This window comes from Stigmatopora argus, chromosome 8 (genome assembly GCF_051989625.1).
Source record: "Stigmatopora argus isolate UIUO_Sarg chromosome 8, RoL_Sarg_1.0, whole genome shotgun sequence".
Taxonomy (NCBI): domain Eukaryota; kingdom Metazoa; phylum Chordata; class Actinopteri; order Syngnathiformes; family Syngnathidae; genus Stigmatopora; species Stigmatopora argus.
The window spans coordinates 15415221-15433482 of NC_135394.1; the positions used below are offsets into that span (position 1 = coordinate 15415221).

Genomic DNA, 18262 nt, shown 5'->3' on the forward strand with positions numbered 1-18262 from the left:
TACCGAGAATGTACCGAGAATGTACCAAACGTTTACCAAGAATGTACCAAACGTTTACCAAGAATGTACCAAACGTTTACCAAGAATGTAGCAAACGTTTACCAAGAATGTAGCAAACGTTTACCAAGAATGTAGCAAAGGTTTACCAAGAATGTAGCAAACGTTTACCAAGAATGTAGCAAAGGTTTACCAAGAATGTAGCAAACGTTTACCAAGAATGTAGCAAACGTTTACCAAGAATGTAGCAAACGTTTACCAAACGTTTACCAAAAATTTACCAAAAAAATTACCAAAAAATTCCAAAGAATTAACAAAGAATTACCAGAAAAAATACTAAAAAAGTTACCCCAAAAATTACCAAAAAATACCCCAAAAATTACCAACAAATTACCCAAAAATTACCAAAAAAATACCAAACATTTACAAAACAATTGCAAAAAAAACATACTTAAAAAAAAAATCCCGTACAAAAGTTATCTGGAATATTTAATATGATTTTTAAAAAATGTATAAAATATGGGAAAACGTTGACGAGTATGGCAACCCGATCAAAGACTTTGTTCGTCTCCGGGGTCAAAGTCCACCGCGTGTGATGCTTCCCACGTTTTTTTTTTGCAACACGCGACCTACCGTCCTGGCGTACATGTTCGCTCCGACAAAAACGTTCAACGGGAACGCGAAACGGGTTTTAATGAAAGCGCGGAAAATATGCCGCTCGTCTATTTTTAATGCGGCGACTCGCTGGCGCGCCCGGCTTTGACCCTCATTTAAATTGTACAACGCGACATGAATAATTCATACGGGACATCTTGTTTTTGGGGGGGTCCATTTCAACAAACTCGGCGAAGAATCGGATTCCGTCGACCTTTTTGGGCCATTTTCACACGCCGGCTGATTGACAAGTCACGAGGTCGACTACTTTTTTTTTTTTAAAGCGACAACAACAACGACGGTCGCGTCAGTTAATTGGCGGCTAATTGGCATATTCATAAAGACGTGAAATATTGATGACGCCAACACGTTTTTGACTGTACGGCGCCTCAATTATTAGCCAGAAGTGAAGCCAAATCTTCTCCAAACGCGCTGAATATTCATGCACTGACTGGGCAAATATGACTTATTTATACGCCTTGAATTATTAAGAGGGCGGAATGCGGATACTTAATGATTAATCGTGATATATTGAGAAACTGTAAGACATAAATATTTGCGCATTAATATTTCACCGAGGGCGGACGATGATTTTTAAGTCGTTTTGCTTTGTGTGTCAAATGCGTGCACTTTTTGTGCTTTAGCGTATACTTAGTAAATCTAAAATGATATTATTGTATTGGGGACAAAATGTTGAAGGCGGGGGGAGGGCTGATTGGTCGCCGAGATTATCGTCAATTGTGAAGAAGTGCAAAAATTGGACAAAAACATCCAATTTATTTCCAAAAAAAATCCAGAATGCAAGTAAAGTGAGCCCCTGAATGCAACATAATGTGCAAGAAGTGACCCAAAATTATTAAAAAGTCACCTGTAACGAGCCTAAAATTTACAATGAAGTAACCCAAAGTTGATTCATGCATGCCATTGACAACAAAAAGTACCCAAAATACCCCAAAATCGACCAGAAGTGACTTGGAAATTGAATTGAATTGAATGGAATGCTTAAAATGGCAGCTAATGGGTAAACTGGTTAACAACACAACATTCAACACCATTTTTTTTCAATTATTTTAATGTGTCACTTTAAAAATATTAATAAACACAATTCATCCTCTACAGCATAGGTGTCAAAGCGGCGGTCCGAGGGCCAAATCTGGCCCGCCGCATCATTTTCTGTGGCCCGAGAAAGTAAATAACGAGTGACAATTTTCTTTTTTAAGGATCAAATTCAAATGAAGATTATAAACGTATCTTATATTTTCCCGATTTTTACCTTTCTAAATCGATGATTGTGTTTTTTTTAAATCCCATTTTTTTTATCTTTTGTGTTTATTGTTCAAAAAGCATTTCATAAAATCAAAAAATAAAAATATAAAATATTTTATGTTTTCCACTCTAATATTGAATATAATTAAAAAATATATTTTGTTTTCCTTTACTAAAGAAAAAAAGCTCAAATAAATATTTTAGTTATATAGAAAAAAACAGAATATTTAGGGCTAAATGATCCAGTTCGTTGCATCCGATTAAAAAAATAAATAAATTAAAAAAAAATCTAAATATCTCTACACAAGTTAATCGAGTTGCCATTAATGCGGCTTGCAAATCAACCCAAGTGTAGCACCCTCAATCTACATCAACCCTATTCTTCATTCCATCCTATTTTTAACATATTCCATCCTCAAAAATCACGTGCCTTTCCCTTCAGTTCTCAACTCTGACCACCAGATGGAGGAGTAGAGCCAAACTCAGCCCTTTTGAATGGCCTGCCCAGAAATCATTGCTCACAAATTGCATTTTGATATGCAAAACGCTTTTTAAATGCATATGATATGCTATTTAAAAAGTCCTTAATACGGGTAAATATGCCACATTAAGTCTTCTAATATTCTTAAGAGATTAGCAGCCTGTACGTGCACACGTGTGTGTGTGTGTATATGTGTGTGTGTGTGTGTGTGTGTGATCAAATATTAATTCTCCTAAAGTTGCTCTTTTAGGAGCACTACTTTGATGTGGATGTAATTTTTCATCATCCAAGCAGATCTGCAGCTGCGAGAGCAGCGGCGAATGTTTCTTTGATGAGTTGCTGACGACGCACGCGTGTCTTTTCAAGATAATTACGGGCTGAGGACGCCGCCGCCGTCTTATCGCTACGTGAACTCGGGATGAGCTTCGCTATGCTTCCGATCGGCTTTCTCTAGTTTTCCTCACGATTGGTCGATCAACTGGCATCTCGGCCCGTGTACCTTTCAGAAATTCAAATTGTCTTTGCATTTTGGAAGAACAAAAAAATGGGAAATTAGCCTATTTCCGTTTTTTATTTATTTATCGGAGTCAACGAAAAGGAGAAAAAAAGTTGGTCATTCAGTAATGGAAAGCGAGCCTAAGTCATGTTCTACCAATATCCGTTTTTTGAACAGAAATCCGAAAACTAAAAACCACCTACCGTATTTTCCGCACTATAAGGCGCAACTAAAAAAATGATTTTTTCTTCATTGCTGAGTCCTAGTAGCAAGCGGAAGACAGGGGTGGGGCTTCCGCTTACGAGTTTCAGCGTGGATTTTCAAATTCTAATGCTTTTTTAATAAATAAAGGAATAAAAAATTCCCCCAGAAAAAAAATGTTGTTGTGAATCTGTGAAAGTTAAAGCTGCGATATTCGAGGGATTTTTTAATTGGCCATTCATACGGTAATAGAATAGTAACAATTTATTGGTCAATGTCTTAAAGAAAAACAAAAAAATTGTCATTTCATTAATGACTGTTTGTTTTTATTATTAAAATATGGGTTAGAAATACTTCCAAAGTATTTTATATAATTTTTTTTAAATTGTCATTTCATTAATGTATAATTGTTTTTTTAAATTCTATTATACATTAATGAAATGACATTTAAAAAATATATATATATTATATAAAATACTTTGTATTTCTAACCCATATTTTAATAATAAAAACAAGCAGTCATTAATGAAATGACATAATTAAAAAAAAATTGTCATTTCATTAATGACTGCTTGTTTTTATTATTAAAATATGGGTTAGAAATGCAAAGTATTTTATATAGTAGAATTTTAAAAAAAAATGTTATTTCATTAATGTATAATAGATTTTTTTTTTAAATGTCATTTCATTAATGTATAATAAAATTTAAAAAAAAAAGTCATTTCATTAATGACATTTTTTTTGTTTTTCTTTGAAGACATTGACCAAGAAATTGTTACTATTCACTTACCGTATAAACACATAATTGATGAGTTCTCGAACTCCGCATATGTCCATAGCGAGTCGACCCAGTTTCAAGACATTGCCAGGATCGGTCGCCTCTGTTTGCGTTTGTCGCCCGCAGTCCTGACGTTATTAAATGATTCAATTCTAACACTATCAACCGTGACACTTTTGGGAATGGTCGCTCTCTCCGAAGGCGCCCACGCCGCTTCTTTTTAATGCCACTAATAGAACGAGGGCGCTCGAACTCGCGAGGAAGACAAATAAAAACCAGATTGTTGTTTTCAAAGCACCGAGAAGTCGCAGAGTGTTTGATTCATCTAAAGAGAATGGCCGATGACGACCAGTCTCGGGGGGGCCCGAGCCCCCGTCGGCCCCCTCTCGTTCCGCCTCCCCGCGCGCCTTGTTACTCGGTAAACAAGGCGACGGCTAACGACTTAATTGATTGACAGTCCTTCGGCTTTCAAGCCGCCGCACTTTATTCGCCGGGATCGGGGAAGCCGAAGGCCGGCGGGTACGCGGGGGGGATTACGGGGGGGGGGGGGGGGGGGACGCCATTAATGATGCCCCAAAAGCCGTCTCATCCGCGGAATAAGGAAAGATCATCCGGCGAATCCTCCGGTCAATCTTCTCTGCCGTTAGCGTGTAGCATTAGCGGTCGAATGATCAATGCGCTAAGGCAATTAGCCACCGAGCGCGGCCCGCGGAGCGCCCGCTCAATGGCGGCCCATTCGCCCGCCGCCGTATGTGCTTTAACTTTTAAGCGAGTGGATCTGAAAGAAGTTTGGAATATTAAAGTCGGATTAAAATATGGCTTGGAAATTCTTCCAAAAAATCGGAGTTTAAAGGAGTTGCGATTGTAGAGGCAGAGACCAAATGGCGGAAAATTGCGGTTCATGTAAAACATAATTTAATTGTTTTTTTCTTTTCTTGATGCTCACAGGAATGTCAGGCGGGAATTGAACCCACGATTGTCTGCACTAAAGTCAGGCCAGTGAACCGCTACACCATCAGGTAGGTCAATTATTTATTTATTTATTTATTTTTTATTTTTTTATTGAGGAAAAAGTAATATTACGAGAAAAAATGTGTACTTCATTTATTTAGTCTTTTATCACTTCTATCTAATCACTAACATATATAAATATATTAAGATTTTTAAATATTTTTCAACCATATTTTATTTAATAAAAATTCTTCCTTATAACATATGACATTTTCTCTAATAAATATGTATGCAAATTATTTGTAGCACTCAACAACCTCTGACGTCACCCCTATTGACCTAGTTGAATATGTAATAACACGGAGTAGCCACTAGAGAGTGCTGGAGTCTAAATTCACTATATTTACATGTTGAGAATTTTATTACCCATTAGTATTTATTTTTACACTCCTTAAATAAAATCAATAAGAATATGAGCTTTAGGAACTTAACAATTTAAGGCGACACAATTTCAAGTAAATGTTTAACGTTTGTTTTTGTTGCAATTAATTAAATCTAAAAAATAATCAAAAAAAAACAAGACAAATTTTAGGTCAGCAATGTCTCTAAACAATTACCGATAATTACAAAGATAATCAATTCTGGACATAAATTACGTTTAACGTTAAACATGTATTACTTCTCCCCTGGTTTTAATGATTTTTTCATCAAAAAACGAATATATTAAGAGAATATTTTCCTGTTTATATCCTCAATTGTTTGTATTACATTTTTAATATATGTTCCAGTATCACTTAAATAAATAAAACCAATAGAAAATACAGCATACAATATTTACTTCTAAAAAAACATTTCTAGGTCCGTGTCAACAAAGATGAATGACTATTTATAATTTGTGAGATTTATCATTACTTGTTCGTATTATACTGCCCTCATGTGGCCACGACGGAAATCGCACTATAAAAAACAGCAACTTCTATCTCAAGGCCGCGTTTTACGTGTCTTTCAAACGAATACGATGCAATGAATAATGTATTTATGATCAAGCTGGACGACTTTGACGCCAACGTGTTTAATGGGCCTTATCTGCGGTTCGCTAAGGAGCAGAAAAGGAGATGGTCTTGGGGGCGCTTTCGCCTTTCAAACGCTCGGTAAAAGGAAGGCCGTCTTCCAATACGGCGCCGCTTTTGATTTAAGGCAGGAAACGCCTACGGGAGATTTTTACAACAATCAAAGCGGGCTCATCTTTTGGGCTGCCAACAGGAACTCCAAGGGAGCCCTTGTCTGGGTACCAAACGGGCTGAGGCCAAGAAAGATCACAAACATCTGACCTTGCCCGGCCGGGTGACCATTTTTGTTGTTGTTGTTGTTGTCAATCACAGGTTCTTTAAATCAATACGTCCGTGTAATTGGTTCATTCGGTTATTTTAACAAAACAAACGTCTGTTACCGTCAATGGCAGTCAAGGAATTGACATCTTTTTCTGATTAAAATGTGTCCAATCTCTCTCTTAAAGCCTATTAATTATAAATATTCTCGTGTTTTTAAGTTTTTTTTAAATACTGTTATTATCTTGCAATCACCTTTGTCTCAATTAATAAGTAAAAACAGTAAATGTTCACATTTTGGGGTTATTTACATTGAAAAATTGGTGGAAGAGGAAACATTTAGCAAAATATAACAGTAAACTAAAACATTTAATTTTTTTTTAAATTCTAAGTTTAAAAAATGTTTGGATTTAAAAACAATTGGAATAAAAACCTAGATATTCTGTTTTACAGATTAAATAAGGCATATGTGAAATGTATTGACGTTTGGGGGGATTTCATTCCTGGGATCTTGTTTTTGCATATTTTTGTAACCTGAATATTTCTTATGTAGAAGCATTCGTAAATAGAGGTACTAATATTTTTAGTCAAATTTGATATGGGACTTGAGCTGGGAAACTAATCATTGTTTATTTCCACCTAAAACACATGTATCGATCGATTCAGAGGGATTATGAATCGATACGAGAATATAATTAATATTATTTTTGAAAAAACATCCTCATTGGACACCCCTGCCATTGACGACGATAGACGTCTGATCCATTTGGGTCCTTTTCGCCAAAACGCGATGGTTCCCTGCCTGTCCGATCCCATGTCGTAGCAATCAACTAGCGCCACCCGCAGGACAGAAGGCACACTCCCGCCTGGCGAAGCAGCGTTTCGAGCTTTCATCTCGACGCGGCGTCAACAAACACGTGAGGCCGCCGCCGCCGCCGCCGCCGCCGCCATGCATATGGATGAGGCGCCAGCTCATTTGATCCCTTTGAACGCTTCCTTGTCAGCGTCGCCGTTTCTTCTTTGTCGCGTTTGCGTGTTTTCCACAACAAAAGTTTCCTCCCCTCTCGTCTCGTTAGCGCCGCGTCACATCTTGGATGACATTCGCCGTGTTCGCTTTCAGCTGGAACGGATCGCTCGGAGCGCCCGTTCCCCGACACGTCGCCCACCATTTGCCGCCGCGGCCCCAAACGGACGTATGGAAATGACCGACAAGTGGCGAGTGACGGGTGATTGGGCGCTCGTTGAAAGGTTTTTTTTTTAGTTTTTCCCTCCGGCGGCTTAAATCGAAGCGAACGCTGTCGAAAACCACAAAGGATGTCGCCGTTAAAAAGCCTCGTTTGCGGCAAATGCGACGTTCGGGTGACCTTGTTTTGCTTTTCAGGTGTCAAAAAAAAGAAAGTTAGATGGTTAGAAATGTGTGCCCAACCATTGACGGTGATAGAAGTCCAATTCAAGGCATTTGCAGAGCTGTCAATTACGACCAAAATACTAAAGAGACGTTTTATATCAAAACTATGTCATTATCATGTAAACCACAGGTGTCAAAGTGGCGGCCTGGGGGCCAAATCTGGCCCCTCCGCATCATTTTGTGCGGCCCGAGTAAGTAAATCATGAGTGCCAACTTTCTGTTTTAGGATCAAATTAAAATGAATGAAGTATAGATGTATATTAAATTTCCTGATTTCCCCCTTTTAAATCAATAAATGTAAATTTTTAATCAATTTTTCTACTAAGAAAAAAAGTTCAAATAAACAGTTTTATATCTATAAAAAACTGTTTTTTAGGGCTTTTGATCCAGTTCTTCTAATCCAAGTTTTTTTTTAAATCTAAATATTATATCTAAAATGGTCCCAAATGAAATTGAATTGATGTTATTGCAGCCCGGAGTTTGACACCTTTGATGTGAACAATTAAAATGTTTTGGGTTTTTTGGGCTCGCCATTTTAACTTACCAACAACATCAATTATTTTGAAAGTTGTGTTCACTCGCTCCTCCCAGTCAAGATGGATTGGACGTCTAGCACCGTCAATGGCACTGAAAGATGAGCGTACACAGCCAGTTTAAGTGAATTGGACATCTGTTATTGTCAATGGCAGTCAGTAAGTCACAGGTGTCAAAGTGGTGGCCCGGGGGCCAAATCTGGCCCACTGCATCATTTTGTGCGGCCCGGGAAAGTAAATCATGAGTGCCGACTTTCTGTTTTAGGATCAAATTAAAATGAAGTGTATAGATGTATATTACATTTCCTGATTGTACAATTTTTAAATCAATAATTGTATTTTTTAATCAATTTTTCTGTTTTAGTTCAAAAATAATTTAGTAAAATCTAAAAATATATTTAAAAAACAGCTAAAAAACATTGTTTTAGCTCTATAAAAAAACTGAATATTCAGGGATTTTAATCCAGTTCTTTTAATCCATTTCTAAAAAAAAAAATCTAAATATATCTATAATGGTCTGGCCCACATGAAATCGAGTTGACGTTAATGTGGCCCGCGAACCAACCCGTGTCTGACACCTTGCAGTAAGTCAATGGAAATGAGGGTTAATCAGCCCAACAAATATTGATATAATTGAGAAAAAAAATTGTGTGCGCCCCCAAAATACATTGCACCCTAGGCATTCGCCTACATTGCTCATAGCAAAAACCGGCCCTAGCTGTAAGTGACTGGGCAACTGTGAAACAAATATTTAAATTATTATTATATATGTTTGCTTATTATTTATTTATTCTCGAAATAACGAAAATGACAACCGTTTATTGTTAAGTCTATCCAATTCGGTAAAATCAATTGAGGTCATTCAATTTGAGTAGCATGACGTCACCCGCGACCGCCCCCCTCAAGAGGGGGACTCCAAGCCGCGCCCCCCACTCAGATAAACCCCTCCATGGGCGAGGAAAGTCAGCAAAAAAAGGCTGCAAACTCCGCGGAGCTTTCCCCAACGCTTTTCGTGGAACTCTCGCCGTGATTCCGCTCCGCTGTCGACCGAGGAGGAACCGTCGCGCCCCGGGGAAGGCGAAGCTCCGCTAGCCGCTCTCGGTGCACTTCGCCCCGGACGTTTTTTCCCCTCCTTCTCCGGCTGGAGGTACGCTCCGCTGCGCTGTCAAAATGTCCAGCGAGTAGCTTGTTTTAGACGGAAATCGATTTATTTGGCAACTTTTACGTTAAACGACTGTCAGAATTGTCCGAAAATAAGAGTTTATTTGACGTTTTTTTTACGTCGAATGGGAAGAATACCGATTGAAAGTTGTCACTTTGCTGTCCACTTGTGGACTCATTTTCATTTGTCTACTTATTTTTATTCACTTATTCGTGAGTGAGAAGAAGTTTTATGCTTTTAAATTCATTTTTATTAATGAATCATAACCGGGCTAGTGGGCAACTAGTCAAAATTTGGCACTTTAAAGTTTTACCCCTTTGTAGAGCAAGTGACCATTTCTGGTCATTTATTTATATTTTTTGGGGCATTTGAGATTTTTAACTCTTTACAGGGTTACGTTATATTACTTTTGGTCAATTAAAGAAATTAAATAATAGTAGTTGTTTTCAATTTTTAATTATTATGGTACTTTTAAATTGTTGTATAACTTAATATTAATGAAATGGAAAAATACAAATTGTTTAACAATTCCAAGTAATACTCTACAATTCTTTTATTTTAATAGTAATTTACTCATTTCATGCCAATGACGTCAATAGATGTCCAATTCATTTCACCAGGGAAGATTATTTTTGGTCATCTGTTAATGTATTTTGACACTGAAAGCTATTTTTTGGTCATTAAACAAAATATGAAGACATTTATAGATGAAACCATATTCATAAATCAATGAAATTCAAATAAGTACAACCAGAAATACGCACTGTTTACTTGTTTCAACACTCTAAAGGGGTTGTTTTTGTTTTGTTTTCCTGGTATTTGACTTATTGCATGCCATTGACGGCAATTAATGTCTAATTCACTTAAAAAGGAAAAGGTCGGCTATGAATTCTTTGTATGGGTTAAAAAAAATACATAATTTGTGCATGAAAGCATAGCATCTTTTGGCTCCACCCCCCGAATCCGACAGCCAACTGTCGGTCGACCAATGCCGATACTCTACCAATAATTTAATAATATAATAATCTATTTTGAGACAATAACTTGGCCTATCTCACATTGATTGACAACTAAAATCATCTCATTTTGATGAATGATTTAAAAAAGGTAGTGCCCACTCTTAGTATAATGATGCTTTGAATTTGGCTGCTTAGTCTGAAACCTGCTCTGATCCATTAAAAAAAAGCAATAGCGACACTCTATTGTATTGATATGATATATCAAAAGCTTTGTAATGATTTTTTCCATATAATTTGTTTACAGTATCTTAATAATTTTCACCAAAAAAATTGAAATTGAGCTATAATTCCCCAAAACGCAGAATCCAAACATATAATGATATCCAATTATTTAGATATAATTTTATTCAAATAACATTTAAGACTCAAAAGGCTTTGTATGTTTTTTTTATTCTTTTCACAAATGGCAGCTCAATTACAGTAGATAAAAATCCCTTTTATTATTTATTGCTATTTTTTTATTTTTTTAAGTGATTTAATTGAAAACTGTCATGTTTAAAGTTGCCCAGATCCAGCAGAGCATTTCAGTGAAGAACTCACATGACGTGATTTGCGTGTTGCCCCAACAAAAGCGCGTGGTGCGACGGGGGGTCCGGTACCACCCCCCAACCCAAAACACAGCTTAACTGCATGGAGACGTTTTGGGGAAGAAAAAAAACAACGACTTCTTGCAGCGTGTTGTACCATTACTTTGAGTCAAGTTCACCACATATTGAAAAATGGGCGTATTTTCCGGACTATAGGATGCTCAGAAGTTTATACTTTTATGGAATAGTACTCCGGGAAGTCATTGCCCGTCATTGACGGCGTCCGATCCATTTGCACTGGGAGCTCTGCCAGCCTTTCAGTTCAAATAGATTGGACGTCCATTCATCGGACGCCCGTTGCCGTCAGCGCCGGCGAAACGTGAGCGCTGGCGGAACGTAAATCTCAAACGAGCGGCTCCAAAACGTGTAATATTTGTCACGATCTTCCAAAATGACTTCCCAGGCCTCGCAGTTGGCGCACGCTGAAAGCTTCTTTTGTGCTGCGCTTTTTGACGCACCTCCGCGTTTCCACGCGCTTTGACGCTTCCCCACGCGAATTGGCGGCGGACACGGCCGACTCGGCGCCAAAAAGTTTTGGGGAAAAAACTCAAGTAAATTCTGGATTTGTATTTATTTTTTTAAATTAAATATTTATGCAAATATAGAGTCTGATCATAATAATTATAAAAACTACATTCTCTCTCAAGGTTTTTAATTAATTATTTTGTTTTTCATTTTTTAACTTTAAATTAAAGAAAAAGATGTACATAATTGAAAACTAGTTGTTTCGCCATTCAAATATTAATTTTCCTAACATTCAAATAACATTAAAAATAAGATAATTTTTTTAAAAAAATCGCTTTTTGCCCATTTTTTAACTGTTGCAAACAAAAAAGTACTTCTTTTTTTTAAATCTTTATTTTTTTTTATAAAAGTAATATTTTACATAAGTCCCTTTCTGAACATATGGACCAACTACATTAACGCCTCCCCCATTTTAGTCATACAAAAAATTGAAAAGTCTCCATCCAAGGAAACCCAAACCCGTTAGTTAATGAGTAGCTATTTAAAAACCCATCCCAATTTCCCCTCCAATCACGCGTGGGGCTGCACGTTGCCAGATTCCAACACATCCAGCGCTTAATGAAGACACGTTTCCAGCGTCTCTCCACATTTTTTCTCCCTGAATGATAATGAACTCCATCACCCGCATAGAGCCAAATGCTTTTCTCTCCAAAATAATGATCTTTTCATCCAAAGTCAAGTGTTGCGTGGCACACCTGAGGGGTGTTAAACTTTTCACGGGGGTGAACTGTTCAAGGCTCTCCTCAACCAGAGTGTGTTCATTCCTCACGGCATGTTCCCCCTCTACTCTTCAAGTGTGCCTGGCCCCCAATTAACCCCCTCCGGATTAATCCCCGGCTCGCCAATCTAGCGCTTCCCTCACTTCGCGCTGAACCTAAGCACCCCCTCCTTCCTCTTACTACCGCTTGACTTTCTCTTCTTTTGTTTGCAGTGCCGACTTCCTGTAAGCAGAAGGGCAGGACGGAAAAAGAGGCTTTTCCGTCCACTTCCAAATATTGTCCGTGCATCGGAACAATGGCGAGGAGATGCCTCGTGGCCTTCGTACTTCTCGCGGCGTGCGGCTCGGGGTCTGCAGGTATGGCAATATTGAGTTATTATTGTGTGCTAGTGCTGTTTTTTTAAGGTTTGGGTGTTATTTTGCTTTTATTTTTTAAAAATATGGACAAAGTAATTAGACATGAGGGAAATTCTCGTTGAGACCGTTAGTTTGAGATGTGACTCGATATGCTTTGATGGAAATTTATTTTTCATATTTTCAAGCATGAAAATCGTCTTTTTGGGGCGTTCGGGAAATATACACAAAAACTGTGACATAAAAATGATATATAAGAATACCTCTCATTTAGACCTGTAGTTTGAGTTGTGACTCAATATGCTTTGCTGGAAATTGATTTTTCATATTTTCAAGCATGAAAATTGTCTTTTTTGGAGTGTTCGGGAAATATACACAATAATCGTGACATAAAAAATGATATATTAGGACACCTCTCGTTTAGACCTGTAGTTTGAGTTGTGACTCAATATGCTTTGCTGGAAATGCATTTTTTATATTTTCGAGCATGAAAATTGTCTTTTTGGGGCGCTTAAGAAATATACACAAAGATATTGGCATAAAAATTATATGTTCGGAAACCTCTCGTTTAGACCTTTAGTTTGAGTTGTGACTCAATATGCTTTCCTGGAAATTGATTTTTCTTCTTTTCAAGCATGAAAATCATCTTTTGGGGCGTTCAGAAAATATACACAAAGATTTTGGCATTAAAAATGATATATGAGGAAACCTCTCATTCAGACCTGTAGTTTGTATTGGCAACCAACAGGAAATCTCCTGCTTTTAAAAGCACTTGTCGTGTAGGATATGCCAGGATATTGCGAATGCCAAAGTCCAAAAGAAAAACAAACAGACATTTGCGCCCGGGAACCACCTCTGGGATTCCCCTCCGTTACCCCCGCCGCGCCTTTGTCGCCGGCCTGCTCGTCAGCGAAGCGAAAAAGGGGAACGGCGTTGAAGAAAGCGCGTCGCTGTGATTTACGCCCTCCCGATAAGAAAAGCCGCGTGCGGACGCCGACGAATGCCAACGGCGTGCGGCGCCGTACAGTGCGCTCTCAGTGGTCGTGATTAAAAAGCTGCCAACCAATATGTCAGGCTTTGAGGAATGTGCGCGTCGTGACCTTTTTCTTGACAAAGAGAAGCTTTTTTGGGATCCGATGAGAAGATGGAAGCTGGGCGCCGTCCATCTGCCGTCACCTTGACCTTTACGATGACGCGCCCCCTAAATCACAAGGCCACTTTGTCTCGTTTGGCGCCGATGCTACTGTCGGAACCGCTACATCATTTTAGTGGACATCATTTTTGTCTCCCAAATTATTGACAAACAGAAATTAACCTATCGAAACGCTAATGTAGTGTACAATACAATAGTATTTTCCGGACTATAAGCCGCACAGAGTTTGACTAATCAAATAAAAAAAGCCTTTATTGTCATCATACACAGCTGTGTATAACAAAATGGGTGGTGCTACTCCACAAAGCGTGTTTTCCCAGTAAAAAAAAACAAGTCACGTCCTGGCAAGGTGAATTCTAAAATATTGCACAATCTAAGATAAAGCACCAAACTGGAGAGCAAAGAGCCACTGCACCTGTGCTCGCCGCCATCTTGGAACATTGCTTAACTTAACATAACATAACTTAACATAACTTAACTTAACATAACTTAACATAACTTAACATAACTTAACATAGCTTAACATAACTTAACTTAAGTTAACTTAATATAACATAACTTAAATTAACTCTCTTAACTTAACATAACTTTACTTAAGAATACGTTATTTATAGATTGATGCCAGTATCGGTGCAACACTGATTAAGAGGAATTAACATTTTGAGCTATGTCAACATGTGTTTAATACATAATGTTTTTTTCTCTCTCTGACCAACCAAAACTTGTTTTATTTATCCATTAAAAATTGTAATTGTTACATTAACAAATGCCTATTTAGCCTGCGTTTCTCCACTGAACTATTTTTACTTTATTTTATGACTTGTATATTTTTCCTCTTCATTGTGCTTAATCATCTACCAAGATGGCAACTGGGCGGCCATCTTGGTAGGGGCATTATTGGCCGAATAAAACCGTGACACCCCTGTCCTCCATAACCCAACTATGCCCCCCTTTAAAACGGGGCCCCCGAGCATCCCCCCAAAGTTCCGCCCCTGTGTAGCATTTTCATGCTACCGCCATTCATTGTAAAGAGATTATCACTCGTAGATGTCCAATCCATTAAAAGTGGGATTAAGGTTAAAACGTATGTGTCTGAGCAACACGTGACATCCATTACATTAAATTTAAAGATGCAGTCATGAAAGTTTAAAAAATATTTTTAAAAATATAGTAGCGTGCCGACTGAGTGCAGAGTTGACGTGAACTGGAAAACAATAAGGCCACAAAGCCAGGATCTAAAACACAATGCGGTTCCGTACCAAGTGGCTCCCACCAAGGCCGCGTGCATTGTTGTACGTCGCCACCGGGGACGCCATGTTTACCATCCTCCAGGAAGAAGAAATGTCACGCTCAGCCTGCAAAAGCGCTCATAATAACACAGAGCGGGCATTTTCTCATCTTAATATACAGTGCTACCTCTACTTACAAATGTATGCATTTTTCTGAAGTAGAGTCACATTGGACATGTAAATCATTCAATAGCTATATTTCATCAAAGGTAGGGAATGAGTTAATACATATTTTTTTCCGTCTCTGAAAGTTGAGAAACACAATGGAAAGCTCCCAGTTGCCAACAGCTGTCTCCCATTAATGACTCGACTTTTTCGTACGCTCGCTTACTGGAAAGCGAGGAAGGCGAGGAAGACGAGGGTCGGTGACGGAAAGTCGCTGAGATAACCAGCGCGGCCGGGAACGAGATAGCGGCGTGAAGGGGGACGTGTCGTGAGACACTTTTCGCTCGCGTTAGGTGACGCCCCCTCTCCGTCGGGAACAAAAGCGAGGCTGAGTAAACGGGTCAACACAGGGGCGGAACTTTGGGGGGATGCTCAGGGGCCCCCTTTTAAAGGGGGGCGTAGTTGGACAGGGGTGTCATGGTTTTATTCGGCCAAATAGGTTGCCATAATTAATTAATTCATGAATTGAAAGCTCTTTTGATGGTTGGTAGATCATTTAGTACACGTTTTTTTAGCCTTTTTGATTCATTTTATTTTTAAAATATTAATTTAATATGAATTTTTTTTTAAACATGTTGAAAAAAGTAAGCAGTTTAAGTAAGTTTTTTTATTTATTTAATTTTTATGTTTTTCTTTTAAAAAAGGGAGAACATAACTACCTTTATTATCTATTAATCATTGGGTTTTCATTAAAACAGGAAAGACAGTACATGTATTTTAAGAATGATATTTTATTATATTAAAAAAATAAGAGAAAAGCATTAAATATTTTTTAATTAAAAAAATAATTTTCAAATAAAATATTAGATTTAAGAAAAAAAATCAAAAAAATCTAAAAAAATATATATATATAAATATTCTCTATATATCGATAATAAATTAGAATTTTAGCGCGAAAGCCAAAGTCGCCACGCAAAATTTACTTTGGCGGGCCACCATTTTAACGCCAACGGGCGACAAACTCGCTAGCGCCCCCTCCCGCTCGCCCCATCCATTCTAGGTGTCCCGTCGCCCGTTGGCGTTTGTTCCACCTCTGTACCGAAGCGTTCTGCCCGTCGAGGCCCCAACATCTGCCGGCCCCGCCCCCCTTTCCCGCCTACGCCGCCGCTCTCCGGTTACAACGCTTGCACAATCCGAAAGCCGGCGGCGGTCGTCCGCAGATGAGTCTTTGCGAGCGCTGGCGGTTTTGGCAGCCCCTGAGAAAGTTGTCGGCGTGCCAATAGAAAGAAAAGAAAGCGGCGCGTTTTGACCGCACGAAGCGGCCCTTTGTGAGTTTGCGGTGGCGCAATTTAAAGTCGTTACCATCAGAAGGAAAGGAAACGTTGTCGAGGAGAAAAGAAACCGCTGTTCCTTTTGTCACTCCTCTGATCCTTCTCTTTTTTTTGCTTGACATTTTCTACAGCGGGGTGTCAAAGGTGTGGTCCGAGGACCGGAAGCGGTCCGCTAGGGGGGTCCGATCGGGTCCTTGGGGTTGTAGCTCAAAACTGGGCCTTTATGGCAACCAATGAGGTAATAATGAACATTAAAATTCCCTCACCTGGAAAACCACAAAATGAGCGGGACATGAGCTCCAGTTGGCATTAATATAGAGCACAGGTGTCAAAGTGGCGGCCCAGGGGCCAAATCTGGCCCGCTGCATCATTTTGTGCGGCCCGAGAAAGTAAATCGTGAGGGTCGACTTTCTGTTTTAGGATCAAATTAAAATGAAGAGTATAGATGTATTTAATTTCCGGATTTTCCCCCTTTTAAATCAAAAATTGTAATTTTTTAATCCATTCTTTTCTGTGTTTTTAGTTCAAAAATCATTTTGTAAAATATATAAATAAAGCTAAAATAAAAATTGTTTTACATTTATAAAATAACTGAATATTCAGGGCTTTTAATCCAGTTCTTTTAATCCATTTATAAAAAAAATAATCTAAATATTATATCTAAAATGGTCCGGCCCACATGAAATCAAGTTGACGTTAAAGCGGCCCGCGAACCAACCCGAGTCTGACACCCTTGATGTAGTGTATATATAGCCCCTCCCACTTCAAATAGATTGATGTCATTGGCAGAGTTATGAGTTAACAAGAACAAAAAAAAATCCCAAACTTTATTTATTCAGTGTGTTATTACATTCAATTAACTGCAACTTAAATAATCGATGCCATCCTCTCCCAGTCAAAATGAATTGGACGTCAATCACCGTCAATGGCAGTGATTGAGTTAATCGGTTATAATAGAAAAAAAATTATGCAATTCTGGCAAACATAAAGGGCGAAACTGTAACTACTTGTCTAAATGAATGCTAAAAAAACACCGACGGATACTTTCCGTATTTTAAACAAACGGCGAAGACAAGTGTAATAGAAACGCGGCGCGTCAATCAAAAGCCGGTTTTGTTTTGGTGACGCCGCACAAAAACATTATCAGTCATCGCGGGTGCTGAGCGATGTTTTCCTCCTTTTTATCCTCCTTAAGCTGTCGAAAGAAAGCGTGAATCACTGCGGGGGAGAAAAACTCCTCATGCCAACTTGCCATGTCATCTTTTTATTGGCATAAACAAGCCGTTGAATTGAACAAGAAACGCCTTTGGCACTGAATGAGTTAGCGTAGCGCTGAAAAGCGCTTTCTATCTTCTAGTTGTACTTCATCAATTTCTCAAAATTGCAAACAACTATTTTTACCTCTTAAGTATTTATGTAATGCTAGCTTAGCAACTATGTTGTCTGAAGCCGTAACCAAAACACAAGCAATAAAAACAAACTTTAGCAAGACATTTTGCGTTGAAGCCACCTTTTAAATACAACAAAAATATGCTTTGCTAGCTGCCATGCTTGGCCTTTCATTTACCTTTAAAAACAAGCTTCTATGCTAACGGCCGTGCTAGGCTTCACATATACATCACAAAACAACCTTCTATGCTAACTGTCATGCTAAGCTTTTCATATACATTTAAAAACAACATTCTATGCTAAGTACCATGTTATGCTTCTCATATTGCTAATGTAAACAAACACTCAACCACAGACAAAAAAATAAAAAACTTAGCCTTCCAAAAAACATCAACTGAATAGATTAGTCAAATATGGTGAGGAAATCATCATATAAAAACACGTTAAATGAAGATAACAGGTGATAAAAACAAAATTAATAAACTTTAGTTTTAAAAAAAAACTAAAAAAAAGACCAGCTAACAACTTAGCTAGCTA

General features: G+C 38.2%; 1 protein-coding gene across 3 annotated transcripts in view; it reads left to right on the forward strand.

Moving 5' to 3' along the window:
• The window catches only part of tgfbr3 (transforming growth factor, beta receptor III), an 83419-nt gene that overhangs the window by 35742 nt on the left and 29415 nt on the right, over positions 1-18262 (forward strand). For 2 of the 3 annotated variants that reach the window (XM_077607681.1, XM_077607682.1), the window contains 2 exons: positions 4822-4892; positions 12318-12461. In XM_077607681.1, the coding sequence (XP_077463807.1) occupies positions 12401-12461 (61 nt within the window). In that variant the 5' untranslated portion in view covers positions 4822-4892; positions 12318-12400. Of the gene's footprint in view, positions 1-4821; positions 4893-9043; positions 9241-12317; positions 12462-18262 lie in introns of those variants that run through there. The other variant, XM_077607684.1, reaches the window with a different exon arrangement.